General features: G+C 49.8%; 4 protein-coding genes across 4 annotated transcripts; 2 read left to right on the top strand and 2 right to left on the bottom strand.

Moving 5' to 3' along the window:
* Nucleotides 1-11,646: 11,646 nt before the first annotated feature.
* EI90DRAFT_2943465 (kinase-like domain-containing protein) lies at nucleotides 11,647-12,554 on the bottom strand (the record flags this gene model as incomplete). The annotated part of the gene is made up of 4 exons (XM_039055294.1): nucleotides 11,647-11,934; nucleotides 11,990-12,187; nucleotides 12,243-12,317; nucleotides 12,378-12,554. Coding segments are annotated over 4 exons (738 nt in total), but the record flags the coding sequence as incomplete, so codon positions are not given.
* A 2,007-nt stretch (nucleotides 12,555-14,561) lies between these two features.
* On the bottom strand, nucleotides 14,562-18,400 carry EI90DRAFT_3293514 (uncharacterized protein; the record flags this gene model as incomplete). The annotated part of the gene is given in 15 exon segments (XM_039067385.1): nucleotides 14,562-14,769; nucleotides 15,083-15,145; nucleotides 15,200-15,751; nucleotides 15,808-16,097; nucleotides 16,148-16,373; nucleotides 16,414-16,480; nucleotides 16,547-16,802; nucleotides 16,852-16,899; nucleotides 16,922-17,067; nucleotides 17,087-17,275; nucleotides 17,331-17,486; nucleotides 17,538-17,590; nucleotides 17,795-17,982; nucleotides 18,037-18,214; nucleotides 18,265-18,400. 15 exon segments carry the CDS (start codon nucleotides 18,398-18,400, stop codon nucleotides 14,642-14,644), a joined length of 2,676 nt encoding a protein of 891 aa, XP_038909431.1. The 3' UTR covers nucleotides 14,562-14,641.
* Nucleotides 18,401-18,729: 329 nt separating this feature from the next.
* Nucleotides 18,730-20,199, top strand: EI90DRAFT_3133909 (uncharacterized protein; the record flags this gene model as incomplete). The annotated part of the gene is made up of 5 exons (XM_039064608.1): nucleotides 18,730-18,736; nucleotides 18,783-18,947; nucleotides 19,001-19,155; nucleotides 19,207-19,771; nucleotides 19,829-20,199. The coding sequence occupies 5 exons, from the start codon at nucleotides 18,730-18,732 to the stop codon at nucleotides 20,197-20,199; spliced, it is 1,263 nt and encodes a 420-aa protein (XP_038909430.1).
* A 182-nt stretch (nucleotides 20,200-20,381) lies between these two features.
* EI90DRAFT_3133908 (uncharacterized protein) lies at nucleotides 20,382-22,006 on the top strand (the record flags this gene model as incomplete). The annotated part of the gene is made up of 7 exons (XM_039064607.1): nucleotides 20,382-20,712; nucleotides 20,769-21,016; nucleotides 21,069-21,258; nucleotides 21,307-21,381; nucleotides 21,431-21,746; nucleotides 21,805-21,864; nucleotides 21,913-22,006. The coding sequence occupies 7 exons, from the start codon at nucleotides 20,382-20,384 to the stop codon at nucleotides 22,004-22,006; spliced, it is 1,314 nt and encodes a 437-aa protein (XP_038909429.1).
* Nucleotides 22,007-24,054: the final 2,048 nt, after the last annotated feature.

Genomic DNA, 24,054 nt, shown 5'->3' with positions numbered 1-24,054 from the left:
CATCAACTTGACGGTACATGTCGCAGCCAGTGACAAACTGGTGGAGACTGGTCTGCAACTTGTCAAACCGATGGAGCTTGTTGTACTCGACAGACCAGTCATGCTTGAATGAGATTGTTCGGACAGGTGCGCTGGGTCCGATGAGCACTGCGAAGGGGCAGCTATGCGACCTGATTGACATGGCAAGGCCGATGTTTCGACCTTGCGACATGTAGCACTGAGGGAGTGTGTTGCGATTGGTAGACAACCAGTAGCCGAACAAAGTTGCTCGGAAAGACGTGCTGGCTCAAGTGAGTGCGGCCAGGAAACAACCAGTTGATTTGACTGGGTGGCCAGGGACCTGAACGACGACTTGGCTGCACAATCCACATGACACATCAACCTGGCAGCATGCGTCGCGGTTGTGGAAAGTGAGCTGGATAGCTTATTCGAACGTGTCAACCTGCATGGATGCCACATGGGTGTAACTGGGCGTAACTGGACAGTTGGGCGCTTGAACGTCGATTTGAGCGCGCAATGCATCGAGCTGGGGATGTGGACTGCACTTGATGCCCAGGCTGCAACCTCACGATGCAGTTCGCCTGAATGTGTCGGCTCGGACAGACACTGTGAAGGACCCGAAATGGAGCTCCGCTGGCCAGACGGTGTTATTAGCTGGGCCGCGGAAGGCGCCAAACTGACTGAGTGCGTCTCAGTCATTGAGCAAATGACATCTGAGCGATTTGACTCAATTGGACATGCCAGCTCCGATGAACGCTGGGGCGTCGTGCTGGAAGGGTGCATCATGTTCAGTGAACCTGCTGGTTGACCCGATTGAAGAGGCAAAAATGGTGAGTCCACCGTGCAGTATGTCGATCTAGTGGTGTGAGTTGCACTCAGTGGACCAGCCTGTACTGGGCAATGTGGTGCGAATGGGTGTGCTGGCTTAGGTGAGCCCTTCAAAGGGGGAACCAGTTGAACCAGCTGGATAAGGCGCTTAGACGTCGGTTTGCCTAGGCGTACTGGCTCTAGTGAGTGCTGTGAATGAGCAGACGATGGGTCCATCTGGATATTCGGGAGCGTCGATTCCGCTATGTGTCGTGCCGTACCGCCAGGGTTTGTTGCACCAGACGAACAGGACACATCTGACTGCAGCAATTCAAACGAGCATGATAACTCAGGTAGGCATTGTGAGCTAGCAGTTGAGAGATTTGACTGAATGGGCAATGATGACGGTTCGAGTTTGCGACATGATGGGCTAAGGGCACCCATTGTGCTCGTTGAATGGGCCGTAACCAAATGGGGCAGCCCGGACGGGGATTCTGGCCCAAGTAATTGTCGTGGAGATGTGACTGGGAAATCCAGCTGAGCAGGCAATGTCAACGATTCAGCCTGGTTGCAGATCAGGCTAGCGAAGTGCCCTGTGCGTAACAATTGTGCCGGGACTGGACGAAGTTGCACTGTTGGATGTCCCAGCTCAAGTGAGTGCTGCCCAGGTGCGGTCATTTGATGAGACCGGGGCATTGGGCTGTTGCAGCGTGTTGAGTGGGATGTACAGGCTGCAACTGTGCCATCTGGCAATGAGGACAGGTGCGGCGGGGGCAACTTCGACTTCTCTGCAGCGGACGAGATTGCAACAACCTCAGGTGTGCAAAGTCGTACTGGTGCCAATGAGGGGTCGGTTGTGACGAAACAGGAGCTCGCTGCTCGGGATTGTGTGAGGGTGAGGACCTCCTTAGCGTGTTCAAAGTGCAGAACAAAGTCAGCTAGTTTTCGCTGTAGATAGCTCCAAATTCGATGTAAGGTGCTTAGCTCAGTCCAGCCTGACGTGATCAATGTGGAGTAGATGATCTGTTCTGGATCTGCCTTGAACGTGGCAAGGATGAGGTCGGAACCGGAGATGGTTTGGGTGAAGTGGTCCATCGCGTGAAGGATTAGGGTCAGCTGTTTACAGCGCTCATCAATGAGACGGTAGGAGGCGGAGGAGCCTGTAATCAGTTTGCGGAATGACTGAACCTCTATGTCGTCTGGGCCCAGCCGTTGCCATTCATGTAGCATGTCCATAGGCGCGCGCTCATAATAGAGTCTCCGTGGTGATGAAAACTTGTCTAGCGCATGCTGTAGTGGGATGGTGGAATACCGATAGTCTGAGTTGACAGTGCCTAAGTTAGATGAGTAGTCCTCCTGTGTGTGAGCTCGAGGTCGCACGATTGAGTTTGATGACGGTGCGACCGGGGTTGGGGCACCAATGTTACAGGAACGGGTTCCGGGGAACCCAACCTGAGCCGTTCGGCTCACTAATGGAGGTGGCTGCATAGCCATCGGAGGGAGAGCGGAATGGGATGAGTGTCTGGCAGTGTAACCTGTGTGTTGGCCAACGGTAACTTGGCGCTCCTGGGAGCGTACCGGTAGCGAGTATGATGTGGGCTCCTTGAGGGAGCCACCTGGCTGTCTGCTAACGGGGACTTGGCGCTCCTGGGAGCATGCCGGTAGCGGGTGTGCGGGGAGTGTGTGGCTAGCGGTGACTTGGCGCTCAATGGAGCGTACCGGTAGTGAGGGATACTGGGACTCCCAAAGGGAGTCACCCAGTTGGTGGCTATCGGTGACTTGGCGCTCATAGGAGCGTACCGGTAGCGGGAGTTGTTGGGGAAAGCGGGCTGGTGGACCAGTGCACGGTAGTGGGTGACCGTGGGAAGTGGGACCCGCGGGTGCGTGGCCAGGCATCCTGGAGCTGCCTGGACCGTATCCTTCTCCTGAGGAGGTGGGATAGGTTACAGTTCCTGATAGGGAACTTCTGGTTGGATGGGAGTAACCACTCGACCACCCGGTGGACTGGTGGGAGTGGGCAGCAGGAGGTTGGGCATGGGAATGCCCACCTCGTTGCGGTTTTGTCATGGAGAGGAGGAATAGGGAGGTGGACATGGTTCCAGGGTTACAGATTGAGTTTACAGTGGTGGCACAATGGTGAGGATGTTACAATTGCGGTACAAGGTTTTTGGGTTATGTATTCGATAATGAGAAAACATTTTCGGCATCTGCCTTACACATCATATGACTTCTAACTATCTAATATAAAAGTTATAATGGTCAAGGGAAGTCCCTTGAAACTCAACAAATCCCCCAGCCAGCACCAAAACCCGGTGGGAAAGCTTGGCATGGGGTTTGATGGAGAAGTAAAATGGGGGGAGGCCCTGGGTCCACCCACGGACCATAAGATTCTAGTCTATATCCATAACATCCATGTAACAGATGACAACCTCTCGGTCAATGAAATCCCGGAGGATGTCATTCATCATGGTTTGGAAGGTCACGGGTGAGTTGCATAGCCCGAAGAACATTACCAAGGGCTCGAACAGCCCTCGGTTGGTTGCGAATGCGGCCTTCCACTCGTCGCCGTCCTTGATTCGGACGTTGTTGAACCCCCAGCGCAAGTCTAGCGCTGAGAAGTACTTGGCATTGCGGAGGCGGGCCAGGACATCAGAGATGAGCGGGAGCGGGTATGAGTTCTTTACCGTGATCTCATTCAGTTTCCGGTAGTCCTGAACTAGCTGTAGTGACCCGTCCTTCTTCTTAACAAAGAAGACTGGGGCCCCCATCGGGGACTTGGACGGTCGGATGCATCCGTTCTGCAGGTTCTCTCGCAGAAACTCGTCCAGCTCCTTCTGCTCTGGCCGCGAGAGTGGGAAGGTCTTCCCTCTGGGGAGCTTGGCATCCGGCACTAGATCAATGGCATGGTCCCAGGGTTTCCGGGGGGGTAGTTGATCGAAGGCCTCTTTCGAGAACACATCCCGGAAATCCTGGTATTGCTCTGGCACCAGTGCCTCGAACGATACGGGTTCCGCCTCCGGGTCTTGGGCTTCTTGGGCCATCCGCTGGGAGGGTGTGGTAGTTGCTCTTAGCTCGTGTCCCCACTCTGGAGGAATGATCGTGGTATAGATCCCGTCTCCAGGCTCTAGCGTGGGGTCTTGGTCACCTTGTGCTCGTGGTGGCCGGCAGGAGGATGGGCAGCGGGACATGATGACCTTTTGCCGTACCCAGTCCACCTCCGGGTTGTGGTGCAGCAGCCATGAGTGTCCTATGATGAGGGACTGTCGCCCGAGGTTCGCAACTGCGAAGCGGGCCCGCTCTGTATGGCATCCGAATGTCAAGAGGGCCTCTAATTCTTCGGTTATGGCCCCGTTCTCGTTTGGGGTTCCATCGACGTTACAGACAGGGATGGGTGTGGGGAGCGGGGTGGTCTCTAGCTTGTGTCTCCGGACGAACTCAGGGCTCACAAAGTTTCCGGTGGCTCCTGAGTCTAGGAGCGCTGATACAGACACGGAGGCAAGGGAGGTTAGGGAGGTCAGCCTCACGGCAAGGTTGAGGGATCTCAGGGACCGTTTGGAGAGGACGTAGATAGCAGGTGGGGACACTGCTACCTCTGGGGCCGTCTCTGTGGTTTCCTCATCCTTGCAGGCTTGGGGTGCTCCTTTTCTCCTTTTCTTTGCGATGACTCGATGGAGCTTCGGTGCTGGTGACGGCTCCTGGGCATCGTGGCGTCTGCGTGAGCTATCCCTTGTGGGTGGCTGGCGTGTGCTCCTCACAGGCTGGGTCTCCGGGCGTCCTCTTGGGTCCAGGTCTAGTCTTTTCCCTCCCGCCTCTGGTCCTTTCGTCGCTTGGCCCTTCAGCCCCTTCATCAGCGTTTGAAGGTCTTCCGGGTGCAGGCGTTGGGTCTGGCGGGTCTCAGGGTGCAGGTTCGTCTCTCGTCTGGGACGGGTTACAGGGGTCGTGGGTGGGGCAGGTGGAGGGGGCCCAGGTGGGGGCGTGCATGGCTGCATCCTCTGGAAGTGCCGCCACTGGGTGTCAAGGAGCATGGCTTCACGCTTCCATTCGGCCCAGGTGATGGGCATAGGGCGGAGCTGGTAGATGCTCTCACGGAGCCGGGAGTTGATTGCCCACTCGAAGCGGTCAACTAGCCCTACGTCGCCTAGCTGCGAGGTGGGCCCTAGTATCTCAAACTCCTGGATGAGTCTGTCCACGGGGTCACTTCCCTGTCGGACAGTAGCCAGCCTCCGCCAGGCTGTAGCCACCCGGTTTGGGTCTTGGAACATGGCGTCAAGTTCTGCATTGAACTCGTCCATGGTGGGTGTAGGGGAGCCTGTCCTCAGTAGCGCCATGGTGCGTTGCGTTGCCCATGCCCCTGCAGTCCCTCCCTTCATGTAAGAAAGCATGAAGAGGACTTGGGAGAGGGTGCTGGGGAATTCGGCCGCGCGGACGTTGTAACGGGTCTATCACCTAGACTCGAGACAGAGAGAAGGGGGAGGGTGGTAGTGTGCGCGGGTGTGGTTCGTTGGGCCGGGTTTTGGTCCGTGGGTGCTACCGAGTCTGCAAAAACCTCAAACAAACACTCACCTACGTCTCTCTTGGACGTCAAGGCTGAGGATTCTGATAAGAGGGGTCTTAGACGTTATCAACTAGCTCAATGGGGGCGTTAGGGTCGTGGATGGCGTCTTTGCCACTTGGATGCAACTTCTGCTTGTCCCTTCACGGGTCTATTCAATACTAACTTGTTATGTACAAGCTGTTATCTAGTTTATATATGTTTGAAATGGAATGAATGGCATGGGGGAATGTAAACGGGCCGTTAGGCAACCGTAAATGATGAATATCCAATTGGGAACAAAGAAACAATAAAAGAAATATGAATGAATGGGGAAAAATGTGACAATGGGTCCGAAATGGGAATTGTGAGAATTAACTCCGCAACAGTGGGCCACAGCGCCCGCCTATCCTCCCGTCAGCAACCTCCTCGTCTCCAGCTTTCCAACGAGCCCCTATTCATCCCATTTGGTGCAGTACTTCTTGAGATGTGGCCATTGACAGGTGCTGTCAAGACCACGTGAGAGTATACTCCGTGCTGAACCATCCGGGTATGGGATTGCCATTCTGGGAAATGCTCCGGGGGTGAAGAAGGGTGGTAGAGCATCACTATCGGGTGGAAAGACGGCTGGGTTGTGAGTGTGGGTATGGAGGTCTGGAGAGGGGGTGAAATTGGCAGCATGGTTGGGCGTGGGAATTTTGCTTGGGGTTGTCGGGAATGATGGGGAAAATATGGAAAAATATGGAATGAGTGTAAGGAGTGTTGGATAGTGATAGAATGAGTATCGTGAGCGTCAGCGGATATGTACTGTGTATTGGTGACCAAATTCCACAGAATCCGACTTTTTGCGGTACACGGAGTTGTCCCCACAACAACGTAGAGGTAGATCCCGCATTCGGCCTTAAAGCGGTTGAGGTCCTCTCTGACTCCCGAGAAGGGGGTGGGGGGGGGCGACTTTGGGTGGTCTGGGTGTGTGCGCGGGCAGGCCCTGGGCTTGGGCTACCACAGTGGCCTGTAGTTCCTGGAACCGGGCCAGGAGGTCGTCATACTGTTCTTGTGTCACCATGGCGGGGGAGGTGGGGGGAGATGGGGTTGAAACCTTCTTCTGCCATCAGGGACCGACCCGGGGTCAAGAGCGCCCGGGTGTATCGCCCGAGGCTGAGGGTCCGGTAGGTATGACGCGGGCACGTGTAACAACGGGCCTGAAGCAGACAAGGGTCCCTGGCCACTGAGACTAAAGTGGGAAATGTGTTATTGTTATTATCAAGGGAAGTGTAAGCTACTTGCCTAAAGTGGGAAATGTGAGAAGAAGGTTGCTTCTCAGTTCCCACTTAGGCTGTGTTTATATACATGTGGTTGAAGGCCATGTGGTTGAAGGCCATGTGGGAAGCGCCACATCATCCGAGCACACAGCCACCTCCATCCGGGTACCTCCGTAAGAGGTCCTAGGGGCGTCCGGTATGCGGGGGGTCATCCGGTGTGTCCGGGTTCGGGTGCGTTACACTGCAGCTGGGTCAATGGTACATTGATACAAAGGAAGTTGTCCATGTGATAAGAAAGGAATAAAGAGGAGAGAGAATAGAAAAGAAGGAGAAGAAGAAAGGGAAGGGAGAAAAGGGGAAGAGGGGGGAGGTCGGGAGGAGTGGATGGTGGGGCACCGGGTTAGGTGGGGCCGGGTCAGGCAGGTGTGCCCTGACATGTGCCTATCGTGGCAACCCCAACCCAAGCCATTGTATTCGATATGAGAGTGGAGTTCAAGTTCAAAGAGCTAAGGCCTCCCAGCTAGGGCTCCTAGTGGATCGGATCGGTCCGGATCCGGATCAGAATCCGCAGATTTTTAGAGGTTTGAAACAAAAACCGTATCCGGCGGTTAGAAATCCGCAGATATGCGGATCAACCGTGGATTATAGATAATACATTCCAAAATTATAATTTGCTAGAACGGTCCTAATGAGAGCTTTCTAACAATACCAAATATGTCCATATTGGTGGAGAACTGACAGAGATATGGGGAAAATGGCACAAAAGATGGGTGTCAAATGCCAAATTTGGAAATAACGGGCCTGGGTGGTTAGATAGGACTTAAAAAAATTGGGAGAAAATATGGAAACATAGGAGGGGTATCTAGAAAAGTGGGATATATTTAATCCACAGATAATCCACCTATCTGCGGACTAGAAACCACAGATACTATCCTCTCAAAAGCCACAATAGGGTAAGAGTTACAGTAAATATGGGGAATTTCACCCCTATTTGCCTCTGATCTCCTGCATATCTGCAAGCAATAAATCATGTGATAAAACTGCGGATAATCCGCAAATCCGCGGATTAAAAACCGCGGATATTTTCCTCTGAAAATCCAAAACCAGATCTGTGAATTTCCGGATGCGGTTGTGGATATCCACAGATCATCCAATCCGCTAGGAGCCCTACTCCTGGCCCTAGCTTCAGTTTCCCCGCTTCTGATGACGATTCTGAGCCTGCACACAAGTCGCACGATGCTGCAGCCAGAGACAAGCCGACCCCAGTGCACAACAGCGCCGAGTATGAGCTAGAGAGCTAAGGCCTCCTGGCCTTAGTGATGAATCCATTGGTTTTCGAGTGTGAAATTGATCACATGTTGGATCTGCAAAGTTCTATGCCGATGTGAGCGAAGTTAGTAACCATGGACATGCAGGTTAGTTATGGGAGTGGAAATGGGGTGTACTACTGTGCCCAATCCTCCCATTCACCTGGTGGTTCTCCAGTGGCATGCATGGTAGCACGAGTTTTGGGTATAGTTTGGCACTGGAGCCAGATGATGAGTTGTTGAGGGCGCAGGTGCTTGTTCTGGGCGAGTTACCAGAATCTTCTCACGCCTTCGCACCGCATGTGACTTCTGCAGTTCCAACTTCATCATATCTCAGCTTCCACTGGGCCAAAATTGGTATCACTGGAAAGCTGCGATTTAGGAGGTTTTTATCATGAGGATGGGAGAGACTGTACAGAGCAGGATGGAGTTGAGCGCGCACATTGAGATTGTGTGGGAAGGTTTAGAGGTCACATGGCATTTAACACCGTGTGGAGTTGTGTCAGGGCAACCACACCTGACCATACAACCCCAGAACCACCTTCCCTGACCTCCCCCCACTTCCCTCATCCTCCCATCTTTACACACCTCTCACCCACATGCAAACCCATGGGAAAAATCATGTGGGTCAAGGCAAGCAACTCACCTTAACCCATGTGACACCTTTTCTGCATTGTGGGAACATGCTCGGCTTCCACCCTTAGTCATGTTATGAACTGTACAGTACATTTCCTTTTTATAGCAGCCAAGCGGGGAATAGGGAAACTTACCCTTCTTCTCAACTCAATCCCTGCTTAGTGAGTTTGAGGAGCTTGGGGTAGGATCCAGCACCTGGCTGCCTGGGACACCGCAAGTGTCCAGCTCTGAGGTAGGGCCACCCCTGGACAGAGGCCGGGCCCTGACAGAATGGCCATACCATGCACCCAATTCCTGTTCTTTTGCTTGTCTGCCCTGTTATTCATTCTGGCCCCAAACCGTCTAAACCACACCTGTACTCAGTCTATATATTGTTACAAAGTCATAAAAAGCTAGAATCCTGCCTAGGCGGAACTGTACACCTCCAAAACACCCCTTTGCCAGAAAAACAGTCCGGAAGCCTTGGTATATGCCAACTTGCTCAACTGGTTTCATCCCAGTGCATCCAATGATACTAGGAGCGCGACCTGCACTTATTCGAAGTGGTCTTCTGTCAGGGATCAGCAATGACCCTGGACCCTATGCCAGCTGCGCGTATGTGTGTGGGAAGTATGCCAGTAATTCCCGTCTACTCCACTTACCTAAGCCCCGGTGACCTGGATCATCTCTGGCATTGTTCTGGAACATTCTATGATCACGTGATTCTATTGGCAATCCATTTGGTTTCCTTATTGCCGGACTCTACATGTATATAGCTGACCGTAAGATGGGGACATCCCTTTCCCCCAGCTTTAATCACAACTAGGTTATCGGAGCATCCTGCGCAAGCATGCACATCCCCTGACATCTTCAGAGTTTCATGCCAGTACTATGAGACTCATCAGGAAACCCCCAAGGCCGATTGAAGTGGTTGAGATCATTTCAACCTCACATGATTTCCAATCACTTCAACTGGGTCCCCTGATTGTAATCACACCAATTATGGGGGTGATTGAGCTGATTCAGTGATTGTACGGTTGGTTGTATCGGCACGCTATCACATTCTCTCCCACATTGAAGTTTATCAATAAAGTTATTATATTTGAACATTATGTTACATACATACTTGGGAAAAGAACCCAGATACAAGTTATTACAGTAGTACCCAAACACAATGTAATGCAAAATGAAACACAAAATAAAAAGAAAAGGAAAGTGGGTGAAAATAAAATGTAATCAAAGAAAGCAGACGTGTGCCTCAACCGCTGAACCGTTTGGCACCAAACCCGGCATAAAGGTAGAGCTAGTTATCTTCTATCGAACGAGCCTAAGATCGTCGGAAATGGATGAGTGGTTGTCGAGTACATGTGGTAAGAAGTTGGGGATAGTGTCATGTGTGAGAAGTTTGGTTGGAGGTTGGAAATGACATGGAAAAAAACATATAAAAATCATGGGAAGGGAGGGGGATGTATTGGAGGGTATTGGAGAAGGGTCAGGCAATCGCGGAATGGTGGTGGCTCATGTAAACAAGTACAAGAGGGTGGTTAGGTGGTCAGTTTAGCAACAAACACAGTGAACCACCATACTTATGACTCAACATACAACACAGGGTAGGTTTGGACCCTCATTCTTTCTTTTTCAAGTAAGGAACATCTGGGGTGGAGTAAAAAACATTGCATTGTGAATGCAACTGGAAAAAAAAAAAAAAAAAGAGACACGCATCATCATGTTTATTCATGCAGTTCCCACAGCTCAGTTTGTTTGGGTATTGTGAGTTGTTAATTTGGTGTTGTATGTGAAGAGAGAGAGTGCGTGAGTTGGAGCAAAGAAAAAACTTCTAAGTTGCAAACCCATTCATTTGAAACTGTACAGCACCTGGATGCAAACGACGGACTCACACACATGGACGTATCCATGTGTGGTTGTGGTGATTGAGATGATTGAGAGTAGTCGATTGGGTGGATTGGGCAGATTGAGTGATTGAATTGCTCTCAACCACTTCAATTGGCCTCGGGGGTTTCCTGATGCTGGAGCGTTGAGGAGACGCAGAACAGTTTTCAAGTTAGGGGAATTCACCTTACTCCTTGAGGGGTGTGGCGAGAGGGGCAGCCGGTTGAAAGATAGGTATGTTTTGATAGAGAGCATGTCGGGTTGAGGCCATGGCAGCTCTATGAATGTTCAGCTCAAAAAAATACGCCTGCCTTTCGATGTCCCGCATTACAGATTACGACGTGAGAAGCCAATAGTCAGGAGCCAAGAGCCTGAAAACGGCCCAACAACCAGACATTGGGATTCCTTTCTCCCCCGAATTGGGAACGTCGATAGAAATAAATAATGTATTATTTACTTGCTCCTACATCCGAAAGTAATATCTGCCCTACTCGTCTTAAACATAGCCCTCGCCTGCAGATTTGAATCGTATCTGCTCGAGTTGCTCGTCAAGTATAATGACCAGTTAAGTGGTTACAGCTGGACGAAAGAGCTGCACTGATGAGGGGGTGGATGTTGTGGCAATGCGGCTATCCCACACAGCGGAGACCGTCAATACATAAAACGGTTGCTGGTGTGGCACTTCTGTTCATGTTGGTATCTTCGGGATGTGTTGTCGGGGTAACGTGAATGGTGGTAGTGACATGCCCACCACCCGACAGTTTATTCTCCTTGCCTACTACCTGATCCCTCCTTCATCATCTCCTCTTTCTTATCTGGCCCATGCGATCGCCTCTGGCCTATTGTTGTGAGCTGGGTCATCAGAGCTTTTCAGTATTGGTTTTAAACATGTAAGAACCTACGAACCTTGTTGAATGTAGGAAATACTACAAGGGTGGTTTGATCGAGTTTAGGAGAAACGAAGAGTTGGTCCTTAATCGTGTGGCCGATGCGAGCATGGTGGTCAGCGTTTATTGGGGGCGAGCTGGATCACAAATGCCCATGATAGAGATCGAGAGATGATCTGAAATCAGGGTCGAGAATTATTCTTTTTCAGTGGGATGACAAGTTGAATTTCTCTCAGAATCGGGCGCAAAAATGGCAAAATCAAGTCTTGATAGTGGAGCTGGGGTGTAGCCGAATTGCATGGGGAAATCGTAGGTGACGGCATGATGTATGGTCAAGATGAGGGGCTTCACGATGGTAACGAGTCGTCAGAACTGAGACTGGCATCGCTGCATTCAGCAGTATGGTTCGGCTCTGCGGGAATCACTAATGCGCCCCGAAATGCTTCAGCCAATTCTTTAGCCCGTGGTCGATTCGAAGGCTCCTTGCTCCAACATTTGTTTAAAATGTGAAATGGGAGAAGTGATTTACACTTTTCAAGCCGCCGAGGAGAGATAGGTGGCGTACCACCTGCAATCGCGGTCATGACAGACATTTCGCCACGGATGCCCTCGTACGGCCTTGTTGCCAGTAAAATCTAGAGGCAAAAGAATTCGCAAACATTAAAAACCAAGAGTTTTCAAATGCCTCACCTCGATGCAAGTGCACCCATAAGCGTAAACATCAGCATCGACCGTCTTTTCGTTATTTTCCAATAGTTCGGGGGCTGAAAAGCGAAGAGTCATTCCGACCACCGTGGACGTGAAGCCAGTGGGGTCATCATCCAGGACCCTCGACAGGCCGAAATCACAGATAGAAGCACGCCCGTCGGAAGCGATCAGGATATTTACCTAAAAATCTTCATTGTTAGAATCAGAATCATTCCAAAGCAAACAAATCACCTACTCCTTTGATATCACCGTGTACAATGGGTGGGCATTGTGAATGAAGATATGTCAATCCTGAGGCTACGTCGGCACACTTGAGACACACATCAATTCTCCTGACCCTAAAAATAATAAACAGAAAGGGGATGCGCACGATCATGTCTTTATTGGCGCTAGGATGATTCTTGATGAAGTTGATTGCATTTCCTTCCGGATACCACGGAGAGACAAGACCGTGGCCATCCTCACCATTTACATAGCCGAGCAGTGGAATGATGTTGGCGTGGCTCAGGCGTGACCACACTCGCATCTCTCTTTTCAGGCGCTGGATACCACATTACTTTGGCTGTATTGCCTTTTCACAAGCTTGCGCACCTTCCAGCGTTTCCGTTCCGCGTTTAAATCCTCTGTGCAGGATGGGAGGAGCACCTTCACAGCAACTTCCTGGAAGCGTTCAGAATCCGCTGCAAGCTGGGAGGAACAGATACTGACCTGGGAAATCTCTGGCGAGTTACGCGTCCATATACCTTTGTACACAACTGAGTACCCTCCTTTGGCGATCTGGCGCATTGAGGAAATATGTTGAGTGAGATTATGGCGTTTCACCACAGTCAGCCCCTTGGGCCCCTCAACTGCCTCAGCTGCAGGAGTAACGTGTCTTTTTCCTAGATGGTTGGTTTGAAGGATAGGGCGAGTCGTAACTAGACGTCTTTCGCGGCCGTTCGGAACCGGATTCGTGCTACTTTGTCTATAGGGCATCTTCCTCCGCGGAGTGGCATCAGAAGCTTGGGAATTGCCACCCTGATTTGGAATGGAAGCCACTGCGGAGCGGCGGCGCACTGGTTGGGCGTTGGGGTTGGCGGGTGGAGTTTCGGGCAGCTCAGATGCGCCAAGTTGCTGGAAAATATCCGTTAACTTGAACATTGTGAAATCGGTCCCAGTCCGCTTGGTCCTGATATGCGACTTGATTTCTTCATGAGCACCTTTCCGAATCCTCTCATTCTACAGACATAAGTATGGGTGTGTCAAATGTAAGTGTCCAACTCGTCTGCAGAGATTTGGGGAGGAGCAGCGCTTACTGTGGGAAGAGGCTTTCCTACCCCCTCACAAACAATACCATGTATGAGGCATCGTTGGCAAGGTTGTTCAAAATCGGGATCATCAGTTGCCTTGTCCTCACAAGGTTGCTTTCGCAATCGACAGGCAAAGCATGAGTGGCTATGACGTCTCGGGACATTTGGTACTGAGCTGGAAGCTTCCATCACGCGCTGTTTCTGATGGTGTAGTGGAAGATCGAAGCCACTGGCAGGTCCTTGGTTTTATAACTCCTTAGCGCGGCTAACAAGAGTGGCGAAAGACACTGCATCCCGGAAATTGGAAATTCGGGGGTTCGAGTCACCAAGTTGTACAGCGCCTCAGCATGCACGTGAATGACAGCGCTTTTGAGGGAATCTGTACGGTAAAAAGTGAAAGGGGGCATGGATATGTTCCGCGGGAAATCTGGACAATTGAGTTTGGGAGAAAAAATCGTAGGACCCGCTACGGAGTAGCGGGAATTTTTATTATCAATACAGTTAGATTATATCGCAATACAGCATGTTAGCGCCGCCCACTCCGTGTTCCTCACTCTGAACTTCCGCACACCATCACCGTCTCATGACCAAGCACAACTGTAGGCAGGTAACCAGCCTAGCACAACTGCGGCAGAGACCAGGCGTCTCATCGTCCTGATGTCTGAAAGCCCCTCTGCCCAGGAGATCGCACAGGCTACCCGTCTCAGCGATCGCACGGTTCATAATATTCTCTCAGCTCACAGGCAAAGGATCCCCTTTGAGGAAGTTGGCAACCGTGGGGGTACTTACTCTATAGCGCTGAGGGCATACTCCATGTCAATATTCAGGAGGGAGCATATAAACAGCTACCTTCAACAATTTCATTCATTCTATCCTTCCTCAGATGAATCCGTTCTCCTCAGTCTCTTCTCATTATGTATCACGCGTCAATCCATAAATCCGACGGGCTTGAGCAAACGTGTGCTGACCAGTGTATATGTTTTGTAGTCATTAAAGCTATATCGTAGAGGTGTTCAACTTGTGTTCCCCCGACTTAAACTCAACGGGGAACGCTAGTGAAATTTTTATTATCAATATAATTATATTATATTGCAATACAGTATGTTAGCGCCGCCCCGAGTGGAGTGATTTCACCTACTACTCGTGACCCAATCAATATAAAATGGTATCAAGGGTGCCCCCACCCTACCTACCTTCTTAGATAGCAATCAACCGTCTGAGTGCATGCACTGGTGCACTGGTGCACGAAGGAAAATATGATTCGGAAAATAAGATTTCGGAGGGGCCCGAAGGGCCCCAGAAGCTCTGGGGTGCCCGTGACTGAGTTTTCAATTACAATACATTTTCACCAGCACTTCGGCGCGGTTCTATTGCCGGCATCGTCTTCCGATGCGTTGTCATTGCCGTCACCATCGTCAACATCGTCGAAGTCAATCTTCACCAGTTTTGCCCATTGTTTCTTCGTTCCTTTTTCTGCTTATGTCTTTACAGCATTATTGTCTCCTCTGCTCACGCCATGTATCAATCTCAATACTATTCATTATTTTTGTCATCGTCATCGTTGTTGTTGTTCATTTAAGTTGCAATTATTACATCGATTCCAAATCCATACTCTCTAATGCATTCACAATCCTCCCAAGGAGATGATGGTAATCCTGGTCATCATCGTCATCGTCATCGTCATCGACATCGACATCGACATCTTCAATCTCTTCGTCCCAGTCCTGCGCCACCATCCCTTGAAAATCCTCTATTACAGGGCCCTGACTGCTACTAGGGGCATCACCTTGCAGTTCAGCGATAGGATCGGACACCGTCTGAGTTGTGGAGGAATTATTGTTCGCTGTAACTATTTAGTTATGCTGAGAAATGCGGGGAATGGTGAAGAGGACACTTGACGTACATTCAGAGGTTGACACATTAGCCTGGTTCATATCCTCTATGGGACCTGGACTTCCCACTCTGCGAATCGCTGGAAGAGGTGTGCTGACACCACCCTGCTTCTCCAGAAGCTTCAGTTTTCTACGCAATTGTCTATTTGCGTTGAGTCGGCACTCAGCCATGAGTGAAATGTATTTGGCGAGCTCGGGGTGGGTGTGCTGAGTGGTCTCAATGACTTGACGCAGGTGAGCTTCCTCCTCGATCACCGAAGCCCATATCCGATGAGCTTCAATCCCAACAATCTTGACCTCCTCACGAGCGCGTTGAAGTTTGTACCATGCACGTGTAGCATCACGAAAATGACGCTGAAACCATCGCTTGTCCCGGATGTCCTCACGGCCACGTAACAGGATGATATCGGAGAGGAAGTGGAGGTCCGTAACGTCCTGCCACGTAAGTGATGGTTTGGGGGGATTCAACGAGGCTGCCAAGGTGTTATATTTCTGGAGTGTTGATTGCAGTGATTTCCCCCGCTTGGCGACCAATGTGGAAATATGCTGTCGAGTTTTATAGTCTATGGGCATGAATAGTGGTATTAATGGAATTAATGCCGAGTGATATAAATCTCACCTGTTTTTGGCAAGCCAATCTTCTCAAGCTCAAGCTGACGTGAAATAGCTCGCTGCTCAAGCTCATCAAGAATGTGATGATAGTCTCGCTGTTGACGCAGAACTATCGCTTCGAGACGCTGGGGGGAATCGGACGTCCAAGGGAGGATGAACAATGATCGGGCCTCTATTGCCATTACCGCTGAACGAGCAGTTTCAAGGGTATCGATTGCTTGTGCTACATGCTGCCCAAATTGCGCTGATAACGCTGCTGGCATTCCAATTTGCAACGTCCAGTAACGCGTGGTTGCTCTAGTAGAATAATTGAGCTCAGCGGTGAATACAGATCAATGCTTACATACTCAGCGCGTTCCAGATGCTCAATAGCTTCCAAATATTCAATCTTGACTTTCTCATCGGTGGGCTCCAATTGAAGTGAGGAGATATAGTCTCGTTCTTCAGATAGCCACTGTGGGCAGTCGTGATCTGCATCAAAGTCTGGGAACAACACTTGTGTCTGGTCAAGAACCGTCGTGTCATCGCTAATAATCTTCGTAGCAGATTTGAAGTTGTTCAAGAGGAAATCACCTATCAAAGTTAGGTTAGGCATTTAGGGTGATATACACACATAACGGAGATGCACCTAATTTTTCATATTTAATTTCGTCCCATTTGGAGAAGTGGATATGTATGCGCTGGTGACGGTGGTATGGGGAAGCATGTCATATGATTGGGGCAAGGGCATTACTCTCTGAATATACTCGTTCATTCCCTTCACCATCTTCTATGCCTGCCCCATTCTGTAAGGTAATAAGGAAGTCTAGCTGGCATGACCTGTCATGAGCAGCACCATGAAAGGAACCGGTACAACACCTGAAATTGGCATCTCTAGCCAAGGCCCCAATGGACGACTTCGACAAGGTCGCAGAGAATGTACACGCAATGTCATAGGCGAATAATATATTCTTACCGAATGTGCGTATAAGCTTCTCAGCGGAAGCCAAGGGATACTTTGCCCTATATGACAACATTAGTTATACCGAAAACATTTTAAGCTTTTGCTCACAGCTCTCCACTTTGCACCATGTCAAGGAGAAATTGCATGATCCCATGCCTACAAACAACCGAAAAAATACCTGTTTCGTCCATAACCTGCAAAGCTCCGGACTTTGACTTTGACGGCATTGGTCGGGCATTCCTCCAGGCTAGGCAGGCCTCCGATATGGGTGGGTCCTCTGTCGTCTGTGGAATAGGGGCCACCCGTGATTGTAGAATACAACGGCTGTACTAAAAGCACTTACCTGGCTTGAAGCACTTGGTTGTGAACGCTTTCGAGCACTGGCAAACTGATCAACATCTCCCCGAGAGATGTAATAGTCGCTGAAAAAGATACGAGAATCCCCCTCAAAGTGGTGACGAAGTCGCGAAAGGGAGGTGTTCCCATCGCCAGTCACGATAAACTGGATTGGGAGCTCTGGCTCATCCTCGACCTGGAACCCAACATCACCATGAGATTTGTGACAGCTTACCTATGATCGCGCTCACTTTATGATGGCATGCTGGGCAAGAGGTCTTGAGGCGGTGGTCTGGCGTGTCATGTCCCAGTTTCTGCTGTACCATAGCACGTAGTCGAGATAGGATGCAGTAATAAACATCAAACGCGAGTGAAATTTGAGTTCTCAAGTGGGGTTGGAACACGGTCTAGTGTTTTGTGGTAACAAGAAACTGTCAAGAACAACGAGATGGGCCTACCCTGTGCATGTCAGCAAGCAGTCGGGAGTAGTTTTGGATACTGAAGTTTGGTGCTGCCCGAAAAAGCGAGTGAAGCAGTTCAAGTGTCCGTAGAGAAAAGGCAACTTGAGGGTCTGTTGGGGTCGGTGGAAGATATCCGGTTCGTAGGAGTGCATGGGTGCGATTTTCTGTTTCGTCCCATGGTATGTATTCGATTGAACGGCCATCTGTGGCCTAAGTGAGGAGCTATGATTGGTGCGGGTTGGGTTATAACTCACCAAAGATATCAATGCATTGTATCTCAATCCAGTTGCTACCTGGTTGAGGTTCTGGGTAGTGGACGGGTACACAGGACGAATTAGAAGTCTTGATTTGTAGGTAGAGGCTAGTAAGAGTGTCGAGTTGCTCCATCCACTGGGCATGGAGCCTAGACATCCGTGTACTCCATTCGTGGCCCTTCCTTCGCCTAGACAGGTATTATTTGCAGTAGTCATCATACCAACCTTAGAAGGAGACTCACGGCTTTGGAGCTAGTCTTGAAATTAATTTACGTAACTGCTCGAAATCAAGCCCTACATCGTCCACCAGATTCAACTCATCTCTCCCCGGCTCATCATACCAATCATCTAAGAAGTCACCCGGCGCAACCCCACCATCTTGAATCTCCGAAAGGCCATCAATAACCACCCGTGGAGTAGCTGCCCAAGGTATGATGAGATCAAGTAAAGTTCAGAGACTTCAATCTTACCTTTCATCAATTGCTCGTGGGCATCACCCACAGTTAGTCGGGCCTTCTTGCGTGCAACTGCCCCGCTCCGAGTAAGGGACAGTGAGTCCGTGGCCCAGTTGGTCAGGATTGTGTTATGCTTGCGCCTTCTTCCCATGCTGCTCCTGTAGAGTAGACTGGAAGGAATGCCATGGAGCGTCAAGAATAAAATTTTTAATGCTTACCACAGGGTTATCACGAATATTGAAATTAGGTGGTTGTCGGAGCTCGCTTAGGAGGCAATAAGTTGGCAGTGGCCAGATAATCTGGAATTGTTGGCTTGCAGTGTGTGTGGGTTGGTTAGAATAGAGATACTAGATAGTCGAGGAGGATTGAACTCACGAGATGTTCAGTGGCAATTCAGTTGAGACAAATCCAATTCAACATCACACTAGCGCCACGCAGCCTTGCACAACATGTTTCGGTTGAGTGACAAAGACAGGCAGGATGGTCAGTACGTGTATAGCCCTGAGTTTTGGAGATGATTGACCTGTGAACAGAACTAAACTATGCCAAATCAAGGGGTACTGCGAAGGACATGTTTCAGAACTATGTCCGAGCAAGCCGTGCAGTATACCGCTTGGATGACAAAGAAATAGGAATTTTTAATCAAAAAATAAGCGAGGCCTACATTCTTGAGTTCTATGTGGCATGGAAAATGAACGGTGAGTAGTCATTCATTCACAAATATGGCCTGAACATGCTCACAGTGATCCAGATACCCTACCAAGGTTTGGGGAACACGTCCCACAAAAGATCGAACAAATTATTCCACGGGAGATTTTCACAAAGGAGATGGCACGTATGGTGATGGAAAGCCTCTTAGCCCCATTGCTGGAAGTGCGCACTCAGATGTGGAGTATCCGAGCGCTGGTGCGTAGTTCTTGATTGTGTGCAAGACTTCAAATCTTACCTACAAAAAAGACTTCTGTCCTGGATCGCTTAGGACACCACAGTTTCGCGTTAATCGATTATGAGGGCCGAAAGGCGCCAATCAACATCATTCTGCCAAAAACCATCGAAGCCGAGGAGGGATGGTCGCAATTGCGGTTGGAGCTCCTGGGCGCTTTCTTAAAGATTCCACAATCTGTTAGCGCACCTGTAATTCAGATGATGGTTCCCCACGCCACTCAGGGTGGGGATGGTACTGCTGCTATACAACACGTAGCTCCCAGTACTCCCAGTGTGGTCTTGGCTCCAACTCGCCCAAGGACAGCCTGTCCTACAACACCATACTCCCCTATTAGCAAAGGCAAGGCGATGGGCGATCGTGGACCCACCTCCAGGTCGAATCTCTCATTCAAGATGCCTGATCCCTCCATGATTACCGCCACACCAATGCCTCCGAGTCCCACAGCAACACTGCGGTCATCGTCTGTTTCATCCAACATATGGGAGAGGTTAGCCAACGAGAGTGCGGACCCCGAGGCAATCGGTGCGCACCTTGCAGAAGTTTCACTTGCATCAAACGTAGAAGTGCCGAAAAGATGTAAGTACTTCTACTAAGTCGTAACAACGCACCATGTTCACTCCTATTCATTCGAAGTCGGGCACAGTCCCTCCTATGCCCCGGCTGCCACGGCCACTGCTCCTGTGGTGTCAGCATTGACCCAAGAAAACGTACAGAGCCTAGAGCAGAGCAGTTCACAGTTGGGCATGACCAACTTGACGGCGACGACTCCATCAAAGGACCCAAGGCATGCGCCACCCATTTCCACATCGCATGCTGGCGAACTCTACGGACATCACGACAAGGATCGAGAGCTTACTGAAATGGACATAAGCGTTATCGTTCTTTTGGCCCAATCCGTAAAATTCAATGAAGTTGAGTATCGCAACACATTGATAAAACGGTTTGATCGTTCCCCAAGCGAGGCATACTTGCTCGCAAAGGTGGCAGCAGCGAACCGAAGGTAACTCTATACATTTAATATGTAGCTCTGCCATTCCTGAAAATACACAAAATAAAGTCATTCAGAATTATTATTAAATTCATAAGCGCGGATGTACAAACAGGGGATTTGCTTTTGAATTGAATGGGGGTTGGTTTGTTATTGTTTGTTCAGTTTCCTGTTTGCATTTGACAGTTGCACTCTAAGATGTCAGCCCCTTCACGGCAAGGTAATGTGAGATTCAAAGTTTCGAATCTGAGCAGTGCGACTTACTATGTGCCAATGGTGCTAGCAACTGGGCAGAGAGAAAAGGACCTAGTCAAGGAGGCGTTCAATGAGCGAGTCGCTGCACTGAAAACAAATTTTGAAGCGCAAGTCTCGGCCATTGCACTCGAGTTTTCCCGTCGTGGTCATCACTATTCCCAACGTCAAATTCGAACCCAGGTGATCTACAAGTTGTCGAAGCCAAAGAAGATGCGCAAGCCAATGATTCCCAATGCTTGGGCTCATGCTGAGGCCCAGGCACAACGCCTGAAAGGTAAAAAAAATTGGCTTACAAACAAAGGGAGAGTATGCTTACTATGAAAACTCCAGACGGTAGATTGGCACAGCTGCCTTACAAGAAGGAATATGTTCAGATCCTCGAAGATATCAATGAAAAGAGAATCACGTACCAGGATGTTCAGAACCCGGTGACCTCGACAGAGGAATACAATGCTCAAGTCATCCTGGATGGTGTTATGGTGAAAAGGCAGAATCGTGCGTTGAAGGAAACAATCATCTCACCTGAGCTATCCATGAACTCGATCGCAACTCACGCGCGGGATGAGCTGATAAACATCGTAAGTGACCAGCACTCAAGCAATTGATGGCCAACTACTTAAAAAGAAATAGGGGAAAATGGCTCACCAGTCATGTGGCGTCGAGATCCTCATCATGATGACTCGAGGGCATCGTGATGACTTATTCACACCGGTATTCTGGGCAACAGATAAAGCAAAGAGCTACTGGGGTGCACTGAAAAACATTGATATGGAATGGCATCTTCGCGTTATGGAAGCACATGCAATCGGCATGTTAGAACGTATGTGGCCGAATCTGATCTTGAATTACTCACTAACGCAGGCATAAGCCATGGCCCAAACCTTCAAGACAAAGGCTGTTACCTTACGCCGTGAAGTGGCAGAGGCAACCAGGCTCGGCCTCCGTGAGTGGTGCCATTCAAGTTTTCTCACAGGCGCTTACCGAATATAAAGGCAAGATAACAGAAAAACCTAGATTATCAATGGAGTGGCGGCCTGAGAATTATTTGAGGCTAATGACCAAACACCGTGTTGCGATTGACATGTCCAGTTATCCGGGTGGCACACTGGTCGAACCTAAAAATGCAAATGTTGACCATCTGCGTCAAGTGCTCGATGGATGGAACAAGGGAGACATCAAGTGGGTCACGTTAACATCAGATCAAGTGGAGAAGAAGTGCGAAGAGCTTGCGTCACTTACCTCGAACAAAGCGAACAACGCCGATGTGACTGCGACACAAGAAAGAATGCCTCAAGCTGAATCGTCGATGTGAGCCTTCTCAATGTCTGAAACGAGCTGAGTCTTGTATGTACAGGTCATGTTCTAGCGCGAGGGAGTGTAGAAATGGAGAGGGAGAGGTGGGGATGTCTGAGAATGCCGCAGTGGCGTAAGTACATGAACAAAAGAAGAAAGATTGATCCTTACAATATTCTAGATCTGTGGCTTCGGCTACGACCCCAACACCTCCTCAACCCAACGCCACCCAATTCTCAGCGGTGACGAACGATCAAGTGAAGACCACCAGGTAAGCCCTTGATATGGGGCTGAAACCGCTGATTGAGCAAAACCAGTCGAGGTTCCAAACGTAAAGCGACCCAGACGTCGAAACCACGGAAGAGGAGACAGCGTGCACCAGCTAGCGCTGAGAACGAGGGCTTGCTGAGCTAGTGGTGCGGGGAGATGTAAAGTTTTTCCTTGCCACGTGTCCCTCATACCATTGATCAGTGCCTCACATATTCTACTGTTGTTCAATGGTTGGAGTCACACCAAAAAGGCAACTTACTCCTTTGCTGCACATGATTTCTAATGTGGCAAGTACGTACAAACCTCAGTTCTATTATACCAAGCAGCGAGCGTTGAGTGTAAGGCCCGCATCAAGTCTATTATATTGAGCATGCAACAAAAAAGATGGCAGTAGGACTGATGTGAACCCAACGACTGCCAACAAACTGGAGTGGAGCGGGAAGAGAATTAGACTTAGACGACGATGACGATGACAAAAATAATGAATAGTATTGAGATTGATACATGGCGTGAGCAGAGGAGACAATAATGCTGTAAAGACATAAGCAGAAAAAGGAACGAAGAAACAATGGGCAAAACTGGTGAAGATTGACTTCGACGATGTTGACGATGGTGACGGCAATGACAACGCATCGGAAGACGATGCCGGCAATAGAACCGCGCCGAAGTGCTGGTGAAAATGTATTGTAATTGAAAACTCAGTCACGGGCACCCCAGAGCTTCTGGGGCCCTTCGGGCCCCTCCAAAATCTTATTTTCCGAATCATATTTTCCTTCGTGCACCAGTGCACCAGTGCATGCACTCAGACGGTTGATTGCTATCTAAGAAGGTAGGTAGGGTGGGGGCACCCTTGATACCATTTTATATTGATTGGGTCACGAGTAGTAGGTGAGTGATTTCCGCGAAACATTTCCCTCAAAGCACCCGCCAGCCTTGACATGTTCACAACCGCAGCAAAACTCGCCGGACATTGTTGAAGGGTGAGTCGTAGTGCCATCCGACGCACGCAGCTTGCATGACACGCTGTGTAGACGCTCGACACCACGCTCGTACCCGCACCGCGCCATCATCCGAGTCGCAATCCCATCCTTTTACCACACAATAGCCGAATGGTAAGCTTGTTGTAATATAGAACTGCGTACCTTCTAATAATAAGTATCGTAGTGCTGTGCTTTGAAGGTTGTGGAGCACTCCAGAGGGGGTCCTTGCTGTACAGCCTGTCCGGTGTTTGTGACGTGATACTCGGCCACTGAAGTGCCGACGCTATGTCAGGCAACTCATAACAAGAGTAACATTGTCGAAGTGGCGGAACGAGCCTCAGCGGAAGGGGCCCCTTCCATTAAACCAATTGGCCACCTGACCGACCGTTTGGGCCCAAGGCGCGCTGCCCAAGCGCTGGTGTGGCCACGGCAGGCATCCCTTCAATCAGTGTATTAGACAGTGAATCAGAGCCCCTAATCACTTCCGCAGAGGAAGTGTCCCTCATTCATTCTGCGGGCTTCTGTTAGTCATCTGGGAAGTAGCTTCCAGCGTGATAGCGCCGTAACTTACGTGCACAGCTTCAGACTCGTCCTTGTCGGGATGAAATTCGCGTCATGCAAAGCGCCGCGAGGTGAGTTTCCGAGCGCCTAATACGCGGCGGACTCGAACCCCTCTGCAGTGCATTTGTACATTTTCCATTTCCCCCTCCGCTTCCCTGTTCACCGGCCTCTTCATCGTAGATTTTATCTAGTGTTTTCACTGTTATGCACCTTCAGTTTACCATCATTTGTGGCTATTATTCGATCAATTAGCTCCCCAATGAAAGCAGCGTCAATATGTGAAGTACTGTGAACCTGCAGACTTCAAGCCAGAAATCCACGAGACAACAATAAATTCCGCCAACTCCACTACTGTTGCTAACCCAGAAGTGGGACACATAAGCAAATTTTTATTATATTTCCGGCTACAGACCTCAGAATCGAGTCGTTATTTTTTTGAGCGAGAGCTCTGTATCACCTGTATCTACTGGAAAAATACTGGAGATATTCTTTGAGTTGTGGTGGCTGAAGAA

Source organism: Cantharellus anzutake (genome assembly GCF_015039405.1).
Source record: "Cantharellus anzutake strain C23 chromosome Unknown EI90scaffold_110, whole genome shotgun sequence".
Classification (NCBI taxonomy): domain Eukaryota; kingdom Fungi; phylum Basidiomycota; class Agaricomycetes; order Cantharellales; family Hydnaceae; genus Cantharellus; species Cantharellus anzutake.
This window is presented reverse-complemented; position numbering and strand designations above follow the sequence as displayed.